General features: G+C 48.4%; 1 protein-coding gene across 1 annotated transcript in view; it reads right to left on the bottom strand.

Moving 5' to 3' along the window:
• Window positions 1-23,572, bottom strand: part of CACNA1A (calcium voltage-gated channel subunit alpha1 A) — a 220,492-nt gene that overhangs the window by 76,416 nt on the left and 120,504 nt on the right. Inside the window, exons 7-17 of the mRNA XM_049098218.1 lie at window positions 22,010-22,113; window positions 20,757-20,872; window positions 19,581-19,637; window positions 18,445-18,534; window positions 10,331-10,540; window positions 7,212-7,324; window positions 5,650-5,762; window positions 5,405-5,536; window positions 4,987-5,059; window positions 2,694-2,811; window positions 2,479-2,546 (exon numbers count right to left, since the gene is read on the bottom strand). Coding sequence (XP_048954175.1) covers window positions 2,479-2,546; window positions 2,694-2,811; window positions 4,987-5,059; window positions 5,405-5,536; window positions 5,650-5,762; window positions 7,212-7,324; window positions 10,331-10,540; window positions 18,445-18,534; window positions 19,581-19,637; window positions 20,757-20,872; window positions 22,010-22,113 — 1,194 coding nt within the window. The remainder of the gene's footprint in view (window positions 1-2,478; window positions 2,547-2,693; window positions 2,812-4,986; window positions 5,060-5,404; window positions 5,537-5,649; window positions 5,763-7,211; window positions 7,325-10,330; window positions 10,541-18,444; window positions 18,535-19,580; window positions 19,638-20,756; window positions 20,873-22,009; window positions 22,114-23,572) is intronic.

Here is a 23,572-nt window from a genome sequence, read left to right as displayed (position 1 = left end):
GGCACCTCTCCCCCTGAGCGGGGAACTCTGGGGCAAGCAGCAACCTTACCACCTCGGAAATGGTCAGATCAGGACACGCTGCCAGTGACAACACAGAGGTGGGATCCGGCCTGCCACCCCTTCTCACAAGGCCTCCCTTCCTCCTGACACCTCACCCTGCATTTCTCGGAGCCCAGTCCCTGGACCACCTGCCTCACCTGCCCTGCAAATACAGACTCCCAGGCCTGTGGGAGAGCCTGGGCTGGGCCCTGGAGCTTGCATCTTCAATAAGCTCCCCGGAGACTATCAAGAGCAGGTCAAGTTTGAGCAGCAGTGCACGTGGCTAAGAGGACAGGTTCTGGATCCCCCTGGCTTTAAATCCCAGCTCCTCCGCTTACCGTTGACGTCAGGTGAGTCGCTCCACGTCTCAGGGCCTCACCGTCTTCACCTAAAATTTTCACTCTCCCCAACTTTTTCTCTCTCGCTCTTCTCTCCAGCACTTCTCCCCATCTGACAAATTTGTCATCTTTCTCGTTCGAATGTCAGCCTTACGAGGGCAGAGATTTCTGCCTATTTTGCTCACTGCCCTGTACTTGGCTCCTAGACCAGGTCCTGCTCACAGTAGGTGCTCAATAAATGCTTTTTGGATGAATGACACAATCTGTGAAGTGGGGCTCAGAGAACTTACTTCCTTGCTTTCTGTGAAGATTGAAGGAGATGAAAACACACCAGGGGTTTAGCAGGGTCCCTGCCTCATATGAAATGCCTAAGAAATACTTGTAGAATAAATGAAGGAAATAATCTGGGTCTGCAGGAGGATGTCCATCCTTCGCAGATGATCCTGCCTCTCTCCCTCCGCTACTCCCACCCCTCCTGGTGCACCCTCTGCCCTGTGACAGCCTCTGAGGATGGGCTCCTGGATCTTGGATGAGCACACAGTTGGATCAGCCCCTGGAGCCAGCCTGCTCCACAGTGACCAGGCCTGGGGCCGTGTGTTTGGGGTAGCAGAGACTTCCGTTTCTCCCCAGTCAGAGTGGGGCCCCGGGAAACTCTCTCTCCCTCCTGCCAGGGCCAGCAGATGGAAGGTTTGGCAGCGTCCGCTCAGTTCAGTTCGACACCTTGAGGCTCTGGAGATGGGGCCGAGAAGCAGAGGGATGCCCTAGGCGTGGCCCTCCTGGGCCGACAGGAAGACTCTGCACATGTTCTCTTAATGCAATGGGGCGGTTTTCCAATACCCCCCTGTCAAATTGCAAAAAAGGTGCCCGGCTTCCTTTGCGCAGTGCACAACCAGCATGACCATTCTCAGCGGCCCTGCTTATGGGCTATCCCAGGGCGGGTGAGCCGTGTTACTAAAAGCAATGCTACCTCCTCTGTGCCTGGCTGAGCCCGACCCGAGTCCCAGGGAGTCCAAGGCTGCTCTAAGGGGCATCTGACTGTAAATTTTGCCTGGGTAATTCAACATCACTGACACGAGTGATAACTTTTCCTCCCATGGATGGTTCTCAGCCCCCTCTCCCAAATTCTCTCCTGACTTCCTCTGCTCTTCTCTCACTTTTGCTCTTTTGAGGGGCTCACATCTCTGCCCTTTTAGCCCCTAGCTATGTGGCAAGGTCACTTAACCTCTCTGGACCTCAGCTTTCCCACCTGTGAAATGGGAGAGAACAGTAAGTGCTGTCTCTTCTGCTGTGGTTGTTACTTTGTATCTTTTCCTGCTCAGCTGGGGCTCTAGTGAAAACCAGCAGGGCGCAGGGTGAGTGGGTAAAGAACTCGGGTTCTGGAGTTTGCCAGGCCTGGGTTCCCTTCCTTTTACCAGCTCTGTCCAATGAAAGCCCTAGGGCCAAGTTGTACCTAGTAACTAGCCCTAGGCTCCCTTTATTGAGCACTTACTGTATAGCAAAAACCGTGTTGAGTGCCTAAGGTGCACCGGGAGAGGCTATAAATAGTAGCTGCTATTATCATACCATCTGGGACCAGTGACTTTGCCTTTCTGAGCCTCAATTTCCCCTTCTGCAAAAGGGAGATGGCAGCAAGGCCTGTCACCCATGAGCATCATCTCATTCTCTACTGCTGCCCCTTGGAGGTGAAGTCCGGCCAGCTCCCAAGCTGATGGGGCCGCGCCTTGAGCCTCGAGACCCTGCACGGGTTAATCTCCATCTGTCTCCATCCTTTCAGCTCTAGGATGGTGACAATGCCTGCTAGCCTGGGGGCTGTACCACTCCTTGGAGGTCCCTTGATGCTGTCCACTCCCTATAGATGGGCACTCCAGTGGAGTCTGGCATCTGTTTCGTGTGGCAGCCCCGCTGCCTCACCCCCTCCCACCTCCTCGGCCGTGGAATCCGCTGTGGTCAGGGACAGTCTGTTTCGGGGGGAGGAGCTGCCTCCTCCTGGGCCCGGGGCATCCAGACCTTGCCCCCACCCTCCACACCCAGCCTGGTCCTGATCTGCCACCGGCAGGTGGTAACTTTGCCGCAGGGAGAAACATTCTCCCACCAACCCCACCTTGGTGAGCTCCTGGGCGTTGGCCAAATTATCCACCGCGATGGCTAAGAACACGTTCAGGAGGGTGTCTGCAGGCGCTGGAGTCAGGGAAAGCACAGCCACTCGGACCCTGGCTCCCGGGGCTTCCTGGATCCTCCCTTGTGCCCCCCGCCCCCTCCCCAGTCTGCTCCACCGGCCACCCAGGCCTGCCCCCCGACCCTCCCCACGGAGGATACAGTTCCCGAAGAGGGTCAGCACGATGAAGTAGATGGAGAACACCATGCCGCCCTGCACGCCCCCCTGAGACTTGATACCGTCATACATGACCTCGTTCCAGTCTTCACCCGTCAGGATCTGAAAGGGGACGGAGAAACACACAGCCAACCCCTCTCAGCCACGGGCCCCGTGGAGACGCAGCTGTAGAGCTGGAACCTGCCCGCAGTGGCTCTTCTGGGCCCTGGTCTCTGGGGCGGCGGGTGGGGGGGTCTTGCCCGTTTGTGAGTGGGAAGGGACATCCCTGCACAGAGGGATTCTCAGCCTGGCTTCTAGGAAAAGGTGACCCTGGGGGAGTCACAAATCTTTCTGTAACTCTGTCTTCCCTGATGTGATAAGGGGATTTGCTATACATGAAGCTGTGCCCCCTAAATTCATTGAAGCTCTGAACCCCCATGTGACAGTGTTTGGGGATGGGTTAGATGAGGTCACGCGTTGGTGGGTCTCTCAAGATGGGATCAGTGCTTTTCTTTCTAAGAAAAGACAGCAGAGAACTTGGGTCTGTCTGTCTCTCTCTGTGCCATGTGAGGAGGTGGCCATCTGTAAACCAGGAAGAGAGTCCTTCCCAGGAACCAGCCCTGTGGGCCCTCCAGAGCTCTGCTGCTTAAGCCACATAATCACTAGTCCTTCTGGACGGCTGTGCCTGGAGGCAGGGTGGGAGCTAGTGATCGGAGAGCCTGTCAGGCACAGGGATGCAGGTGCTGGCAAATGCAAGTTGCCCTGATGCTTATGGGATGGACTGAGGGGACAGGCGTGCTCACTGAAAAAAAAATCCAGCTTCCCTCCTTTGTAATATTTTCACAAGGATAAAGTAAATGTGAAATAACTCCAAAAAATGTCAATCTGTTAATGCAGGTTTCTCAGCCTCAACACTGCTGACATTTGGGGCCAGGTCATTCTCTCTGGTGGGGCCGTCCTGTGCACTGTGGGGGGTTGAGCAGCAGCCCTGGCCCCCACCCACCAGATGCCTATAGCACGCCTCCCCCAGAGCTGTGGCCACCAGTAATGTTTTTAGAACTTCCAATCGTCCTTGGGGGATAGAATCCCTCTTGGACAAAACCCCCTGTGATGAAGATACATGGCTGGTGATTACAACTCTTGGCAATCATGTATGTGGGGGCTGAAACTTCATGGATGGTTTCCCTTTCCAACCCTGGTCTAGGGGTCTCATTGAGAAATTACCCTCCCAGGAGGGGGAGGGAGTGAAGTCACATTTTCCATACACTCTCTTGTTCCCCTCACCCCAAAGAGACAGAACCCACGAGAAAGGCTCTGGTGGTCACAGCTAGGTCAGTCCCAAACCTCAGGGCATATGTCCACATAGGTGCAAGGGCTGGTTTAGGAAGACCACCCAGGGTCTATTTGCTTTAGAATGTGGGATCGGGGTGCCTGCCAACCTGGGGAGGGTGCGTGTAGGAATCATGTCTTTTATTTCCTGGATTCTGATGCTTTGACATTTGGTGGTGGTGGTGGGGAGATCCTTGCTGACCCAAGAGGAAGTCAGGGCTACCTACTTCCTACAGAGTAAACACAACTTGCTGGGGAGTAAGCACGCTTGTCAAATGCAAATCAACCAATACAGAGCCCACACTCCCAAACCACTTCCTCTATCTGGGCTGGGCTCTTACACTCAGAGCCAACAACCCCCTGCCCCAGTGACTCCAGGGCAGGGACCAGCCAACCTGAGACGGCCCCTATGCCCAGAGCTCACTGAAATCATTCAAACGAGCCAATTCTAAATCTGTTTACCCTTCCTCTCCAATCCTTCCTGCAGAAACCACAGTTAAAGGCTTGTGCTCACGTCCCCCCTCCCTCTGCCTCCTGACCCACCCAGCTGCTTCCCTCGTATGGCCCTGTGTGGTGAGCCCTGTACTCCCTCTCTTGGAATCTGCAAGTACAATAAACTATCTTATAACAGCTCCCAATGGCAGTTATCTACTGATCTGTTGGCCTCACCAAATCTGAATAATGATAAAACCTATATTTTAAAACAGGAGGGTAAGGTAAAGTAGAGAAAGAGGGATTCAAGGAAGCCCCCCAGGGGGAGGGGCAGTCAGGCCAGGCCAGCTAAGCCCACTTCCCAGCGTCCTGGAGGTGGCCTCACCCTGGTCCCCTCACCAGGGCCCCCCTACCCCCATACACTGAGCGGGTGCTTTTTTATCTAAGATGCTAAGAGGCGTCCCCCATACACTGAGCGGGTGCTTTTATCTTGGATGCTAAGAGGTGTCCACCTCTGGGGCCGGGTGAAGACCATACCTGAAACACCGTCATTATTGCTGCTGGAAAAGTGTCGAAGTTGGTAGGAGGAGTCCCTTCATCAAAGTTAAACCTGTGGGGAGGACACAGGCATGTCACACTGGCCCTGCCCAGGGTGCTCTGAGGGTTTGGCTCAGCATCCTGTCTCCAGGGCAACATCTCCATCATCTCTATTCCCTAGAATCTTTCCAGGGCAATATCTCCATCATCTCTATTTCCTATCTCTTCCCTAGAAGGACACCCTGACTGTACCCAGGGCCCTGAGCATCTGGGTGAGTGCCCTGGGCATCTGGGGGGTTCGTGAGGAGGGCAGTCTGCGAGACGGAGGTGAGCCTGGGTCTCTGGATGGATCAGGCCTGGGTCTGAGGGCACCTGACCCCAGGGAAGCAGAAGTCTGGGGAATCTGCTGAGCACTTACTGGCCGCCGAAGAGTTGCATTCCCAAAAGGGCGAAGACAACGATGAACAGGAAAAGGAGGAACAACAGGCTGATGATAGACTTCATGGAGTTGAGAAGAGAGACGACCAGGTTCCTGAGAGATGCCCAGTACCTGCCGACAGAGGCCGGGCCAGCTGAGCCCACTTCCCAGCATCCTGGAGGTGGCCTCACCCTGGTCCCTTTCCCTGCCCCCTGCTGGGATGCCAGGGGACTCCAAAGACTTACTTTGTGACTTTGAAAATACGCAATAACCTGAGGGCTCGTAACACGCTGATTCCAAAGGATGTGCCGGGTTTTATGACGGCCCAGATGACCTCGAAGATGCTCCCAATGATAACCTAGAACACAGAACCTGGGCTTGTGTCCAGGGACCTTGAAAACATGCCTTGGCCCCAAAAGTTGCAAGAACCCCACCAAGCTGCCCCCAAATGGAAGCAGGGTGATGGGTGATGGTCTCAGACTTTCCTCATCCTTTTCTTTCTTTCTTTCTTTCTTTCTTTCTTTCTTTCTTTCTTTCTTTCTTTCTTTCTTTCTTTCTTTTTTTTAAGATTTTATTTATTTATTCATGAGAGTCAGAAGGAGAGAGAGGCAGAGACACAGGCAGAGGGAGAAGCACGCTCCAGGCAAGGAGTCCAGTGCGGGACTTGATCTCAGGACTCCGGGATCATGCCCTTAGCCAAAGGCTGGTGCTCAATTGCTGAGCCACTCAGGCGTCCCTCCTCATCCCTTTCTTAAAATTGATTAGCAGCTCAGGCAGAGCAAAGAATTCCTGAAATGCATAACTGCAAAGTGAATATCCATGTAACTGCCACCGCTGTCAAGAAATAGGACATGTCAACACCCTGGAAGCCTCGAGGGACCCCTAGATATAACCACCATCCTGAATTTTGTAATAACCATTTCCTTGCATTAAAAAAAACTGACATGAAATTCACCTAAGACAAAATTAACCATTTGAAGTACACAACTCAGTGGCATTTAGCACACTCACAGCGTTGTGTGACCCTCACCTCTCTTCACTTCCCAAACAATTTCATCACTCCCAAAAGAGAGCCTGACCCAATGAGGAGTCACTCCCCGGCACCCCCACCCCAGCCCCTGGCAACCACTGATCTGCTTCCGGTCTCTATGGATTTGCCTGTTCTGGACATTTCCTATAAATGGAATTATGCAGTATGTGACCTTTTGGGTCTAGCTTCTTTCACTTAGCATAATGTTTTCCAGGTCCTTGCCTTTTCAAAGTTATCAAGCATCATCCCTAACCAACAGAGTTTAGATCTATTTGAATTTCCACCAGCAAAACGTGCCGTACGGACTGATTTTTTTGTCAGTGTTTGCCTCCTTTTGTGCAATATCATGCAGGTGGGATTTATCCGGCTGTTGGGTGTGGCTGTTGCTGGTTCCCTCTCATTGCTGTGGAGAATTCCATTATATGGCTATGTCACAACTTATTTATCCATTCTACTGCAAAGGGATGTTGGGTCATTTGGTTTGGGACTATTACAAACAAGGCCACTCAGGGCATTCTTGTGAGCTGCTCTTGCATGAAGCCCTAGTGTGAATGGCCAAATCCCCCGTGCGAAAGAGGGTCTGCACATTTCCCTCCGACTGGCAGTGGCTAAAAGTCTTGGGACTTCTGTATCCTCATCCAAAATTTGGGATTCTGCACTCAGTGGAGGCTCTCACATCCAGGGGTGACCCTACTGTTCCCTTTCGGATGTTCCCAGGCATCAGCCATTCTAGGCAAGAGCTGGAGAAATGAACTGTTTACCAACCAGAGCACTTACCCCACAGTCAAAGCAGTTGAAGGAAGAGTGGAAGTAAGGCCGCGTCCCAAGCCCGTACATTTTTATAAACATTTCGGACATAAAGAGTCCTAAGAAAATGAATTCTGCATAGTCTGGAAGGGAGAGGGGAGAAATAAAGAGGAGGTTAAGTTTGTGGGGTGGGAGTGGTTTCATGGACTTTCTTATTAATAGCAATCCTGTCCTGCTCTGGTCTGGGATGCAGAGAGGATAGCTGTTGATGGCCTTGGCCAAAGATTATGCAAGGCTTCATTTCTGCAGGCCTCAGTTTCTCCTTTGTTAAAGGGGAGGAACAACAATTGTCCCCCACTCTCCAACCCACCACCGACCCCTGGCCAATCTTAAAAAGGAGTAAGGTTAAAGCTCCATGGCTCTCCACCTTGTAGTTTTTGTCCTGATTCAACGAGAAGGGCTAGATGCAGGTTGTGGCCAAGGACCCAGATTTTGTGCTGGCTGGTGGGTCCCTGGGTGTTTACCATGTTTCTAAAACTAATGAACTAACAAACTAAATGGCTAACTGACAAAATAACAATGGCCCCAGGATGTCAGTGTGTCATAATCTAAGAACTATGATTAATCTACTTTTATATGCTTGGGCTTTAAAGGAAAAATAGAAATAGAAATCATAATGGTGTCCTTTTAGTAATCCTTGGGTCAGGGACTTAGCTGGAGATTCAGGGGCAGCCAATTCAAGGTACAGCTTTTCTTCCAACTTGGAAAACCTATCTGAGGTCCCCTGGCAAAATTCTGTCTTGCTGATGTCTAAAAGGTCTTGAACAAGATAAAGCCTAATGGTGTAAATGCCTTGGGGAGAGGTAACCTATGGGTAATTTGTTTGATCCAGCAAAGACATGGCTAATTTCAGGACCTTTTTCTGAGAGAGCTTTCTTGGTGGGGTAGGAAGATGAGTCATCAGGAAGGGCATGGATTCTCACCCAGTGGATGGGAATGAGGGTAAGGAGGGCTTCTAAGGGGGAGAAAACATACAGATAGGAAGACAGAAGACCCAAACTTCCAAGAACTTCCAACTTTGGTCACATAGGTAATTTTGTCTGAAAGTCAAGGGCATTTATTATATTGTTCTTTTAAGAGATGGTCTGAACCATCAAGGTCCTTCACACTCATTCCTGACCAAAACTTCCTCTTAGGTTTTTGGACTCCAGGGAGCTCCTAGTATCTGAAGGAAACCAGGGCCTCCAGGATTGCCAGGCCAAAATATCAATGAGGGGAAAACTGTCTATAACATCTGGGGTATTCTAAGAACCACCAGAAACAACTCTGGGAGAACTCAAGAGTTTCTGAGATGCTTGCTTCCCAGTTACCATGGAAACCTGATAGCTGACAATGCACAAGAGCTGAGAGAATTATCTGTAGCACTTGTGGGTCTGGAAGAACTTTCAGGGCCATCGACTCCAATTTCCAGATGAGAAGTTCGAGACCACGAGAAGCGGCCACACTTCGCTGATTCCAAGACAAACATTTTTTGTTCAGTTTGACATCTGTGGATTGGGGGGGTGTATCTTAAAATTGCCATATCCCAGTTTAAGATGGCAGCACTACTTTATTTCTTAGTGGCAAATAAAATAAAAGGGTGCTTTATAAATGAAGATGTTTTCTTTCTTTTTTTTAATGAAGATGCTTTTGATTGATGGATGATGGTAGTGACTTGTCCAGGGTCACTGAGAATCCAGGCCACCTGGTAACCAGGGAAGGGATTGGGCATCAGACATAGCTTGGATTCTAGGTTCAAATACTGGCTTTGTCACTTACTAGCTGTGTGACCCTGGGCAAGTTACTTAACCTTTCTGTGTCTCAGTTTTCTCAACTGGGAATAATTAAAGGACCTTTACAGATTTAGAGGCCTGGGGCAGGAAGTCCCAACCCCCTGTTCTTGAACCAGGACAGACAAAGCAAAGTGATTAGTATGGAGAATATGGGAGATTAAAAATAGACTACAGAGGAGGTTAAGACAAAAAGTAAAGAATCCTCATTTGTAAGACTCCAGGGGGACCAAATACAATTACTAAGGTTGGAACTAGGTTAGGGCTCTCAGAAGGAGAGCTGGCCCCTGGGGGGTGTCCTGAGGGGTCAACCAATGTGACTGAGAACAATGAGGGTTACAAGGAAACCATGACCTGGACCAGGCTTCTGGGTCTCTCTAGGCTGAAGACTCGACTATCTCTAGTGGCTGTCTGGGTCAGTTCTGAACCTGGTCAGAAGGGGAAAAAAGCTAGAGACCTAAGTCAGACAAACTAGTACGTGCAGGTAGAGGGCAGCCAGCAGGCAAAAAGGTTTAGGGAAATCCTCCTGCAGGGCCCACAAGCCAAAGCCAGGGCATGGATTTGCTTTCGTCACTGCCCAGACACTACTCTTGTTGATTCCTCAGAGCTCTTTATTTTTTAAATCCTCCTCACCTTTCACTGCTGCTCCTCCTCCCCACCTGGCCATCAATTTTGATAGTATCTCATGCTAGCTCCTGGAATCCTGGAATAGGCCCAGAAGGGCAAAGCCTTGGGGGTCCTGGTACCCAATGAGGGAGCAGGATGTTCTCACACTTGTTGGAGGTGATCTTCTAGAAATGAATCCCAGACTTAAGGAAGTAAAAAATATCAAGAAAGGAAAGGTATAAAAAGCAGGAGATTTGAAAGAAGAGGGGAAAAGCAGGGAGTGTCAGAAATAAGCAGAGAAAATGGGGACAACATAAGCGCCACTCTTTGTTCCTAAAGCATTCCCATCTCTCAACTGTAAAATACTTATTTTAACATCCTCAGAGATACACCTATTAATTACATGGGCGTTTCTGTCTCAGTCTGGCTGTCCTGTGGTCTCTATCTCTTTATGTTTCTTTTCCAACGCCCTCATACTTCTCTCTTTAAAAAGCATCACAGTAGTATTTGGTGACCTGAATTCCAGCTTCCAGCCCCCAGGCCCAAAGAAGTTGGGCTCTGTTGCTGTGGTGGCAGTTGCAGACACACCCACATGAACGGGCAGATTCAACAAGAGCCAAGGAAGAAAGGCATACCACCAGAGAGGGAGAATTGGGAGAAGGGTGTGAGGAAGGGATCAAGGAGCCAGTGGGGGCAGGGGCCAGTGGTACTCACAGAGGAAGTCGGAGAGCCACTCGGGCTGGTTGTAGTGAACAATAGCAACACACAGCGTGTTGAGGGCTACCAGACTGAGCACAGTCCAGTAGAAGGCCTGAGTTTTGACCATGCGGCGGATGTAGAAACGCATCCTCCTCTCCTTTTTGTGAAAAAAAGTCGAGTTTTCCAGCTTGGCACTTTTAATGCTGGCTCGGGCGAAGGGAGACCCTGCCAAGGAAAGGATGGAGAATGTCAGGGTGTTCCTCTGGAGGAAATTAACTGATATGTGGCCCAGGCACAGATTCTCGCCAGGGGATCCATTAGCTTCCCTGGCGAGCCCTCTGGCCCGAGGGAATCATCATGATCCAGGGCTTAGCTTTCCAGAGATGGAGCTTATGAGAAGGTGAAAATGACATTTGGAAACAACCAATGAGAGCTCTGGATGTCAATGGGGAGGCAGATGGCTCTCCACGGATGGACCAACTTTCTGTGTCCCCCTTTCTTGGCCACATCTGATGATTCTGGGGGTCATGCCACAGGGGGGATGAGGAAGGAGCTCAGGACCCTTGGTAAAGAGGCAAGTAGCAGAGCTGCATGGTGCATGCTTGGCAGGCCTCCAGGAAGAGGTGTGAATAGGACCCTAGTTTCCATGGACACTTTACCAAGGAATGAGTCACCAGGGAATCTACCTGCATATACTTTTACTTGCAGAACATCTACTGCGTGCCAGACTCTATTCCAGATGTTCAAGATTCACTAGTTAACAGACAGAGCCCTGCTTTTATGGGCTTAATCTCCATTTGGGGAGAGACAGCAAATATAATAAAAAAAGTAAATTAATAGTGTGACAGAAGGTGCACAGTACTTTGGCAAAAAGAATAAATAGTGTAAGGGGATGGGGAGCCCCAGGAGGGACCATGGGGCAGGCTGCCATATTAAATCAGGTGGTCAAGGTGAAGGTGTTGACATAAGTCACCTCAATACTATAGGCAGAATTAATAGTAAGTGCTAAGGTTCTGAGGCAGAAATATGCCTGCCTGGCATATTCAGGGAATGGCATCAGGAAACCAGTATGGCTGGAGTGGTTGAGAGGGAGAGGAGTTGGTAAGGACAGGGAAGGGACAGTGTGGAATAAGCAGTGCTTTATGGGCTATGGGGAGACCTGGGCTTTTTTTTTGCTTTTGCTCTAAATGTGAAGGGGACCACGGAGGCTTGAACAGAGGAGGGATGGATAGGACCTGACTCAGGTGCTCACAAGCATACTGTGGCAGCTGTGGGGGGAATAGACGGTGGAAGGCCAGGGCAGGAACAGGGAGATGACTGGTCCAGCCTAGCAATGATGCTGATTTGGGATTTATTTATTTATTTATTTATTTATTTATTTATTTATTTATTTATTTTCAAAGATTTTGTTCATTCATTCATGAGAGAGGCAGAGACACAGGCAGAGGGAGAAGCAGGCTCCATGCAGGGAGCCCGATGTGGGACTTGATCCCGGGTCCCCAGGATCACACCCTGAGCCAAAGGCAGATGCTCAACCACTGAGCTACCCAGGTGCCCCATGGGATATATTATTTAAAGGAGATGCAAACCCCTGCTGCTGGATCAAGTATGGGTGTGAGAGAGAGGGGGGAGCCAAGGTTTTGGGACAGAGCTGCCATCCAAAGGTCTGTGTGTGGTGGGGGTCAGAGCTCAGTTTTGGATGGACTGATTTTATCTTCTAAATGATCTCTTCCTGAAAATCTTCAGTTGCACTCATTTGTTTGTTTATGGTCTTTGGCTCATTCACTCTTTTACCTATTCACTAGCTTGTTCATTGATTCATGCACTCATTAGCTAATTTGTGCAGTCACTCATTCATCCATCCAGCTCATGCATCAACCCCATCCCACCAGCCAGATAAGGGACACCACAAACATCTTGCAGGACACCACTTCCTTCCTATTCACAAAATTTTATTTTATTTTATTTTTTTTTTTATTTTTTTTTTTTTTCCTATTCACAAAATTTTAAACATGTTCCCACTCAGTGGCAGTTGGCCAGGCCTGGTGGCTGGATCCCTCTCTCATGTCCATCACCTGCCCGACCTCACAGGCACTGAGAACTCCAGGGTGGCTCCCCGTGGCCCTTCCCAGTTAGAGCATTTCTGGCCCTGGTCTCTGCAGCTCGTAAAGATGTACCCAGACCCACAGGCATCCACAGGGCATTGCAGACAGGAATGAGACTTTTGAAGGCCTCAGGTCAGGTTAGGATGCTCCACAAGGAGAAGGAGGAGAGAGAGAGGTTTGGGGTAGAGCTCAGTCACCAGGCAAGAGGCTCCTCACCCCTACTCCTCCTGGAGCCACCCCCAAAAGCCAGTTCCTTCACCAACCATCAAATGACCTTAGGCAAGTTTCCTTGCATCTTGGGGCTGGCTCCAGTGTCTCCATCTATAAACTAGGGACAGCCACACACTTCTCACCTCACAGAGCAATGGGGAGAAATACGCCTTAGCATGATGCTGGAACATTATGATTATTGGCCATGATAATCTTCTACTGTAACTCCAACAACTGCAATGAAGAGCCAGCTCACGTAGCCACTTATGGAGCAAGTCTTTCCTAATCACTGGCCCGGAGACACATCCCACAACAAGCCCAGCATTCATGGGGAAGGGAAAGGGAGTAAGTGTTAACTGAACACCTTCTACATACTAGGCCCCTATTAGCTGTGTACTGTCATCTGTGTTGTATTTCACGTTCCACCTTAACCCACACTCCCTTTTTCTGTCCATTCTTATCTTGAATTTTTCTCTGTAGTCTGGAATGGTAATTGCAGGTAACCTTTAGGTCTTAAAAATATTTTAATAAGAGATTTTATGAAACCCAACAGGACCAAAACATTATCATTTTAACATAGCATCAGTATAGAAATATGTTAAAGAGATTATTTTACACTCTTTTTTTTTTTTTTTTTTTTTGGTACTGGGACTTCCAAACCTGATGTGTTAGAATGAAGCACTTCTTGGTTCACACCAGCTATATTCAAGGCATCAAGAGCCTCAGGTGGCCAGTAGCAGTCTAGAATGTTCTCTCATGAGGATGGTAGTCTGTCACCACCAAGGTTTAATCTGGGGGTTTTGGGGGCAATTTACATGTCCTTAAGTAAAGACTGCTAACTCTGGGAAACGAACTAGGGGTGTTGGAAGGGGAGGAGGGCGGGGGGTGGGAGTGAATGGGTGACGGGCACTGGGGGTTATTCTGTATGTTAGTAAATTGAACACCAATAAAAAAAAATATATATATATATATATAAAAAAAATCTCTGTAAATGGAAACAGGTCCTGCCTAAGTGGTGGGTTGCACTGTGTCCCTCAGAGACATGTGCTGAAGTCCTAATGCCTGGTCCTCATGAACGTGACCTTACGTGGAATTAGGGTCTTTGCGGATGTAATCAAGTTAAGGTGAGGTCACACTTGATTAGGATGGGTTCTAAATCTCATGACTAGTCCTTATAAGAAGAGCAGGGCCACAGAGGTGCACAGGAAGACCATGTGGCCACAGAGGCAGAGATAGGTGTGATGCCCACAGAAGTCGAGGCTCACCAAACACCCCCAGAAGCCTCAAGAGGCAGGGAACGGACTCTCCCCTGAAGCCTTCAGAGGCAGCAAGGCCCTGCTGATACCTTGATTTTAGTTTGGGCCTCTGGCCTCCAGAACTGTGAGAAAATAGATTTCTGTTGTTTTAAGCCACACTGTTTGTTGGTACTCTGTTACAACAGCCCACATGGGAGCTTGCACCATTAAAATAATCTAAAATGGAATCTGATTTTCCTAAGAAACTGGTGTTGTGATGGCAGCTTCCATTCATGACTCAACATTTCCTATCAACGACTCAAGTTCCACACTTCAGCATTAGTGTTTGTCAACTGTAGAAGAGACTGCTTTATAATGTGTTTATCAGCTGATTTGATAGTGCAGAAGAGACCCATCACACAAGACTCTGCTCACTGTGGTATGGAATTGTGGCAAATGCCACATGGCTCCTGCCTTATTTTGAATTATTTCCAGAAATAAAGGTAAAGCTATTTCTTGGTCAGAACTGAAATTCCAGAGGTCTCCTTTGCGGTGGTTTAGGAAACCGCTGTGCATTTTTGAGCTACCAGGCAAAGGAGCTAGATTTTGGTGGGTTGGCGTATAGCAAAACTGGTCCCAGGAGACCAAGTCACTGGCTTGTGTTTGGGATCCATTTAGATAGACGAAAGCCACCTGCTTTGTCAACAGAAATGCCATGGGACAGCCACAGCTCTTAATCTGACCTCTTCCTACTCTGGCTTCTTGTCCTTCCCCTTATCACACACTTATCAAATGGCAGCCTTGAACTGCCTTCTCCAAGGAACAAGGTTTCTTATGTCAGCCACAAATTCAAGAGTGAGGTGTCCCACAGACAAACTGTCCCTGAGTATCTCTCATGGCTTCTTGGATCGCCCCCCTATTATGGACTAAACTGCATCTCCCAAGTTCATATGCTGGACTTTTAATCCCCAGACTTTAGAATGGGAGTGTGTTTGGAGATAGGGTCTTTAAAGAGGTAATTAAACTAAGGTCCTATGGGTGGGCCTTAATCCAATATGACTGGGGTTCTTATAGGAAGAGATTAGGACAGAGATACATCCAGAAGGAAGACCACATGAAGACACAGGGAGGAGACAGCCGCTACCAGCCTAGGAGGAAGGCCTCAGAAGCAACCATCCCTGCCGATACCTTAGATTTAGGAATGTCAGCCTCCAGAACGGTGAAAACTTAGATTTCTATTGTTAAGCCCCCTAGTCTGTGCTATTGTATTATGACAGCCTCATAAACAGATTTACGCTCCCCATTCTGCATAAAGTCCAGTTTAAAAATGCCTCCTTCATGAAGCTTTCTCTGCTTTCCTTACCAAATTCCTCCCTGCCCGTACAGCCATTAGATTCCTTACAATAGTCTCTGTTGCTTTTAAGTTAACTTAAACTTACCTAGTTACTTTTCTGATTTGAAAAGTAATACCTATCACTAATTTGTACATTTTAGAAAAATGTCACATAGAAAGTGAAAATCCTTGCAAGTCTTCAATTTCCAGATTTTTAAGCTACTCTTATACTTAATATTGTCCTTTTTTTTTTTTTAAAAAGGTTTTACTTACTTATTTGAGAGAGAGCAGAGCAAGTGAGAGAGAGAGAGAGGGTACACAAGTGGTGGGGAGGGGCAGAGGGAGAGGGAGAAGCAGACTTCCCATTGACCAGGGAGTCTGATGCAGGCAGGGCTCAGTCCCAGGACCCTGAGTTCATGACCTGAGCCAAAGGCAGATGTTTAACTGACCAAGCCATCTAGGCATCCCCTTAATATTGTTCTTAAAACCATATCATACATTTTCTATAATGCTATGCAACTTGCTTTTTTTCACCAAGAAATCAATTTCAAACATCTTTTCATGCCAGTGGCAGCCCTGTTCTTTTTCCTGGCTGCATCACAGTCCAATGTGTACAAATACTGTAATTTCTTTGGTCATCTCCCCATTTCCGGGCACGTGGCTTGTTTCTTGTTTTCACTATTTTAAAACATATTTTAATTTTAGGTAAGCTCTAACGCCCAACATGGAGCTCAAACTCATGATCCTGAGATCAAGAATTGCACACTCCACTGACTGAGCCAGCCACATGGTCCTGGTTTTCACTTTTTTGAACACCAGAAACAATGCTGTTGAGAAGAGGTATAGACCTTTTGTGCACATGGAAGAAATGTCTTTGAAGTGGAAATGCTAGGTCAAACAATATAAACATCTATAATTAAATAATACCACGCCATATATTGGAAACACTGCAAATTACACTCCTGCCAATAGCATATGACAATGCTCATTTCCCGACATCCTTGCCAATACTGGGTATTATCACTCTGCCATCTTTTCTAGAGTGACTGACAAAAAATAATCTGTCAATTAAGAGCAGGCACCTAATCTTATCCATAAAGGACATCCTGACTTAAGTATGCCAATTTTTTTCAGCACCTGGTAGTAAATACATGTAGTATGAACAGAAAATGTTTGCCTATCAAAATATAACAAGATATTTTTTTAAAATGGAAGCAACATAATTGGGAAAATGTATGGGCCAGACAGAACAGATCAGATACACAGAGCACTGACTCCCATTCTTGAACTTGCTGGAAGGAGGTAAACAGATGTATCCACAAATTGAAATAGGACTAGTCCATCATTATAAGGAAAAGAGTGTTTTGGCTAGAAATTAAAAATGCAAATTAAAATAAGCTTTAAGGTATCATTACAGACCTATTTCACTAGGAAAAGAAATTAAATGGGAAATAGGCAGTGGCCGGGGTGGGGGATCTGTGATCGTATGAGTACTTGGCAGGTTTATAAATGGGTTCAGTGCTTTGGAAACTCAGAATGGCTCTGTGAATAATGAGTTGAAAAGCTGTTAATATCTTTGATCCTGTAATTATCCCCAAGGAAACACGCCCAAAGGGTGGGGGGAGTCATTGTACATCAATGTTCACAGCAGTACTCCTCGTTGGGGCAAAAATTGGAAACAACTCCATATGACAGAGCCATGGCCAAGTAAACCTCCGCGTTGCCACCCTTATGAAGAATGGGACTGCGATGGGAATGATCTTGAAACCTAGCATCCAGGTCAAAAACTAGAGTGGAGTAAAAACAGCAAAGTATAGAATAGTTGATGTCTGTGCATTAGAACCATGTATATATGTTAAATTCCCTTCTCCCTTTCCTTCTGTTTTTTTTGGGGGGGGACAGGAATAGGGGGAGAGAGAATATATTTTTAAAAGATCTAATTATTTAACTATTTTTTGAGATTTTATTTATTTATTCATAAAGAGAGAGGGGGGCGCAGAGACATAGGGAGAGGGAGAAGCAGGCTCCATGCAGGGATCCTGATGTGGGACTCAATCCCAGGACCCCAGGATCATGACGATCTGAGCTAAAGGCAGATGCTCAACCACTGAGTCACTCAGGTGCTCCCCAGAGAGAGAGAGAGAATCTTAAGTAGGCTCCATGCTCAGCATGGAACTTGATATGGGGCTTGATCTCATGACCCTGAGATCATGACCTGAGCTGAAATCAAGAGTTAGACACTCAACAAACTGAGCCACCCAGGAGCCCCTGAAGATTTTATTTTTAAGTCATCTTTGCACCCAGTGTGGGGCTCAAACCCACAACCCTGACATCAAGAGATGCATGCTCTAGTGACTGAGCCCCCCAGGGTCCCCCCCTCACCTTCTTGTTTCTCTGCCTTTAGTTTTTCCTTCCTTCTCTCTCTTTCTCCCTCTCTCCCTCCTCTGCCCCTCCCTCCTCCAACCACACAGTTTAAATTCTTTCTCCCCTCAGAGGCATGCGTTATTTCCCCGGCCAGGATGCACTCCCATTTTCATTACTGGAATGTCTAAAATACCCCTTTCAAAAAATTATATGTTCTCCTGGGAGAAGGTCAAGAGCAACACAGTCTCAATCAGGAGGAGTGAGCAGGGGGAGGGTAAATGTTCTCTGCCCCTCAAACTCTGCCCTTTGCAATAACCAACAGCAACAGACCAACAGCCTTCTACATGGTTCTCTCCACTTTCACTGCCATAGCGAACTCCTACCAATCCTTCAGTTCTCAGCTCCAGTGTCACCTCCTCTGAGAAGGCTTCCCTGACCACACCCCACTCTTCCAGAGCAGGCTAAACCCAGGGTGACTCCTCTGCAGCGCCATTTATCACAACAGGCTTATTTCGGTAATTATCTGTTTAACATCTGTGTCCTGCACTCAACTGCGAACTCCACATGGGTAGGGATTTGGTTCCTGCCTTGTTCACAACAGCAGCCCCTCCATGAGTACTAATGAATCCTAATATCATGATTGTGAGCTCGTTCTCTGCTGGACGCCCTTCTAAATGCTTAAAGCGGATTATTTAGTTTAAGCTTTCACAGTGGGGTTAGGAGAGGGGCACTGCTGTTACTCCCATCTGCCCCAGGACACACAGGTGGTCAGGGGCAGGGCAGGGACCCAAATCCAGGTAATGAGGGTCCCAAACCTTTCAGCTGTCATCTGTTGCACGATCAGCGAGAGCTGGGTGCCAGGCTGTGGCAGGAGGGACTCACCCACGGAGGCGATGTCGGCCAGCTGATCCTCAGCCTCCTCGGGGTTGAGCAGGTCTGTCTTGCTTTTCTTTATGGTGGCTCTCCGCAGAGCTCCAACAATGGAAACATGGCAAGAGAAAAAGACGTTACCCTTTTTGAGACAGGAACCATACCTTGGTGCCAGGACTTGCTAAATATTGTTGGGTTGACCCTCATGGTGATCTGGTTTGGTGGGAAGTTGAGTACGTCCATTTGGCAGACATGGAGATCGAGGCTCAGGGAGGTTACGTGACTTTGTCACAGGAGTAAAGATGAGAATTGAGTCCTGTTTGGTCTCTAAGTCTGGGCTCCCAGTCACCCTTTCCCCTCTGGGGTGCCTGGGACTGGACATACAGTGATGCCTATGAAAGCAGCCTACCCTTGACCTTTAGCCCACTTGCTAGGCAGGCTGGGACTGTTGACGCCTTCCCTCAATATTTAGGTTCTACTCCTCCCCCCACGAGCTCTCCAGGGGACAGCGAGTTCAGGCACACATTTTCAACAAAATGATTTAGATACCCCCTTGGGTCATCTCTTCCGCTCCCCCAAAATAGTAAAATCTGATTTGTAACCTACTGAGATAAAGCCTCAGCTCCTTTACTTCCTTCTCAATCTCAGTATTTTTCAATCCAAAGTCTGCTCTGTCTAGCCAAACCTCTACCAGGTGAGACAACTGTCCTGAATAGTGAGCTGGACTCTTGGTTATTGACTTATTTAGTGAACACAGAGGGTGTTGACCCTGAGCCAGGCATTGTTGTAGACTTTCTATCTGCGAGCATTAATGCAATCCCCATCAACCATCCAGTGAGGTAGGTATTATTACTGTCATGCCCATTTTATGGATGAGGAAGACTGAAGCACATGATTAAAGCAGAAAGGGCAGGTCAGAAAATGATGTAAAGCCTGCGCTGAGGTCCTGAAGTCCCCCAAAGAAGCAAATTGGCACCGTGCCTATATCTTCCTGACCCTGGCCTGATCTCGTGTTTGTTCTTGTTGTCACCTGGGCTCTGAACATCCATCCCCTGGAGGCCCCTTAGAACCAAACAGTCTGTTCTCCCAGCACCAGCTGCTGCAGTCTCCCCTGGGATCTACCCTTGAGCCAGGTTCAGAGCAGTTACCATCAAAGGGATGCCTCTGCTCCCCGTCGGTTTCATCCTCGGCGAGGATCACCTCTTCTGAGGAGGAAGAGCACATAGTTAAGCTCCAGCGTCTGCACACCTCTCCTGGGCTGGGTTCCCTTGGATCAGGATTGAGAAGGGTCGGCCCAGCCCTCTTCACTCTCCTCTTGCTTATTGGGGCAGCTCAACCAGCCAGAAATGTGCTGCTCTGTTCTTCCTGACTCCCAGCCTCACTTGAGCAACAGTGTAAGAGCCAACACTACTTCCATCTCCCTCAAAATAAAACCCAGCCTCCTTACCATGACCTGTAAGGCCTTGCCTGATTCGGCTCCTGTCTTCTTCTGGTCCTTGCTTCTTCCCACTTAACCCTGCACATATTCTGCTCCAGCTACACTGGCTTCCTTGCTCTGCTTCATGACTCATGCCACTCCCACCTCAGGGCCTTTGCACTTGCTATTCCCTCTGCTCCAGAGCCCCCTTTGCCAGATATCCACAAGGTTTCTTGGATCTGCTCTGATGTCACCTCCTTAGAGAGACCCTCTCTGACCACCCCCACCTCCTCCAACTGCTTTCCACTCCGGACCCTGCTTCATTTTTCTTTTCAGCACTGGGGAGTACTCAACATTATATGTACTTGTTTCCTGTCTCTCTTACTAGAACATTGGAGCCCTGAGATGAGGATCTGGTCTTTTGTTCACTGCCATCTCCTCAGTGCCTATAACATTGCATGACACACAATGGGTGCTCCATAAGCATCTACTGAATGGTTGAACCAATAAACATGTGCCTACTGTGTGTCGGGCATTGCTCTTTCTCAGTGGCTTAGCTTGGGTGATCTTACTGCATACCCGCAGCCCTGCAAGATAGATGCTATCATCTCCGTTTAGCAAGGAAACTACAACTCAGGGAAGTAAGCTTCGCTGCTAGAAGGTGGCAGGGCTGGGATGCAAACCAAAGTTCCTCAGCCATTGTGTGACATCCTATCCTGGTGTCACCCCAAAAGTTTCCCTACCCTGATCCAGATTCCTGCTGCTTCAAAGCAGGGCCACCCGGCCAGGTCCTCTTTCTCCCTTGATCAGAGCCCTCACCTCACCCACCCACAAGCTGCATGCAGGACTCTGTGTGCTCCGAGGCCTGGGATCATGGTTCCCAGGTCTCAAGACCAAAGGGCCTCACCTGCTTTTGAGATCCACTCCATGTACCCATTGAGTTCTCGTTCGATCTGCTGCTGCCGCCTGAGCTTCAGAAAAGCCCGCCGGTTCTCCACCCGCTCCCTTTCTTTGGCAAACTCCCTGCAGAAGCAGGAAAGAGCCAGGTCTGGCTGTTGTAGACATTTTAGGGACTGTGTGCATGCGTGCGTGCATGCGTGTGTGTGTATCTGGGTGTGTGTGTGTGTGTCCAGAAATACCTGGAGGGCAGGCAGTGGACTTTAACACAAGGAATCAGGTCTCCTGGGAGATCAGAACACCAGAAAGGTTGGGGGTATTTCTGCCAACTTCCCACCTTATCCAACAGCTACACCCAGCTAGAGGAAAAAAGTAAAGCCACAAGACCATGCCATGCCAACTGCCGCTGGCTGCGTAGACCATTCTAATTCTCTGCACTCCTGAGTGAAGGATATTTTCATCCCTCTTTAAGTTAGGCCAATGAGACATAAGCTGAAGATTTCTGCAGCAGCCTCCTTTCCCTGGTATATGCCCTTCCCTTTCCCGTTTCCCTCCCTCCTCTTTGTGTTTGGGATGTGCAGTGGCTCCTTGTGAGCGTGAGGTAGCCATCTTAAAACCACGAGGCATCCACTGAAAGCCTCTGCCTGGTAAGGTCATCAGAGTAAAAAGCTAGAAGGAACTGGGGTCCCTGATGGCACCGTGGAGTCACTATTCCAGTCCCCAGACTTTTTGTGACAAGAAAAATAAAACCTATTTATGATTAAGCCCTTCATACCCACACCCAATCTTGGGGGTAAGGGATAACGTGTGCCACAAAAATGCATGTTTGATTGTATACTGAAATATACAGTATATTTGGAAAATAGGGGAAGGGGGAACCCAATCTTTTAGTTTTTTAAAAAAATGTAAATTATAGAAAGTAAAGCTCTATAGAAGGTTCTTGTGTGGTAGGCTGTGGGTTGGGAAAGACTTGAATGAGAGGCCTGCATTGGAAAGAAGCTCCTCTTTCCTGGGGTAGAGGTTCCTCAATGCCAGGGGTGCACTGTTGTTATGAGTTGAGGTCCACCATGAGTCCTTGCACTGGGTGCTCTCAGCAGTGCACAACTTCTGCACCTGTACCTGATTTGCTAATAACTTTCTGGCTAACCCGAGACAAAGGAAGGCCTATTCACTGCCTGGAGAATAAAAACAAAGGTTTGATGGCCTCTTTATGGTCAGAAGATGGTGAAGGGGAGTGGGATGGGGAGGGTAGCAGAGACTTACCCTGACAGCACACCCAGCACGAGGTTCAGCATAAAAAAGGAGCCAATGATGATGAGGGGGATGAAGTACAACCAGTTCCAAGTGTTCCCTGAGGCATCGTTGCTCTGCGGGAGGTGAGGAGGGAAAGCAGGTGAGTGTTTATGGGATTTAGGAATGATCTGACAGGTGGGAGAAGGGGGAGCTCTGCCTTCAAACGTCCTTGTCCCATAGTGTCCTAGAGCTCTGGGACCCCAGACAGGGAAATGAAACACAGGATCAATTAGTGGGGAAAACCTCAGAGGTACCATTAGAAGGACAGATATAGCCCTTACAGGACCCAGGAACCAGGATGAAACTCAAGAGAATATTCCAGACCAAACTCCAGGTAAAAAGAAGGGGAAAAAAAGCCTATTCAAAATGTAGAAATGATCCCCTGGTTCCTTCCTTCTCCCCAACATAGTCATACTCCTCCCTTAGAGGAGGTACATGAAGGTAGGGTCTGACTGTCAGGTTAAATCACCAAGGCAGATGGCAGGGGTGTGAGCCTTTTCCTCAGATGTCTCCCTCCTCTGTACTCTGCAGCCTCAAGATGAACCAAAAAAAAAAAAAAAAAAAAGATATCCAGAAATGTCCGGCTCAGTTTTCAAGGGGCAGGGGAGATGTCCACAAGTCAAATATTCCCCTCTGGGAGAGCAGAACTCTGTGCCAGGAAAGAAGTAAGAAGAAGGGATGAAAATCAAGAAGAAAGAGAGAAAGAAAGAGAGAAATATAAAAACGAGTGCTTATGGAGTACTTACTCGTGCCAGATGTTCTACGTACATTAGCTATGTTACCTTACTCATTTAATCCTCTTGATGACCCTATTTTATCCCTTTATGCCCATTTTACAACTGGAGAAACTGAAGCCCAGAAAGACAAGTGTCAGTCCAAGGTCACAGTGCCAGTTGGTGGCAAATATGGGATTGGAACCAGGGAGTGGGGGCCCAGAGCCCATGGACTTCACCTCTACATTGGGGAAGCCCTGGAGTCAGCAGCTGGAGCAGAGGGAGCCTTATGGTGGCTCCTCAGCTCTGGGGCATCTGCAGAACGTGAGCCCCCTCACCCCAGCGTGGCTTTAAAAGCTCACCTTTAGAAGCACATATGATGCTGATAGACTGATACTACCATGTGTTGGGGGGTCTGTGGAGTAGCTAGAACACCTACATGCTGCCTGTGGGGGAGTAACACAGTGTATGAGTGTTCTGCACCTGGTATAACAAAGAATCACAACATGGGGCCTTAGAACAACACAAATTTAATGTTTCCATAGTTCTTGGAGGCCATGATCAGAGGTTCATGATCAGAGTGTCCACAGCTGGTTCCCTCTGGAGCCTCTGAGACAGAAATCTGTCCCATACCTCTCCACTGGTGTCTGGGGGTTCATTGACAATCTTTGGAGGTTCCTTGGCTTGTAGAGGCATGAGCCTGGTCTCCACTTTCATCTTCTCATGACATTCTGCTGTGTACATGTCTGTTTCTCTGTCCAAATTCCTTCCCCCCTTTTAAGGATGTCAGTCATATTGGGTTAGGGCCCACTGTGACGAC

Source organism: Canis lupus, chromosome 20 (genome assembly GCF_003254725.2).
Source record: "Canis lupus dingo isolate Sandy chromosome 20, ASM325472v2, whole genome shotgun sequence".
Lineage (NCBI taxonomy): Eukaryota > Metazoa > Chordata > Mammalia > Carnivora > Canidae > Canis > Canis lupus.
This window is presented reverse-complemented; position numbering and strand designations above follow the sequence as displayed.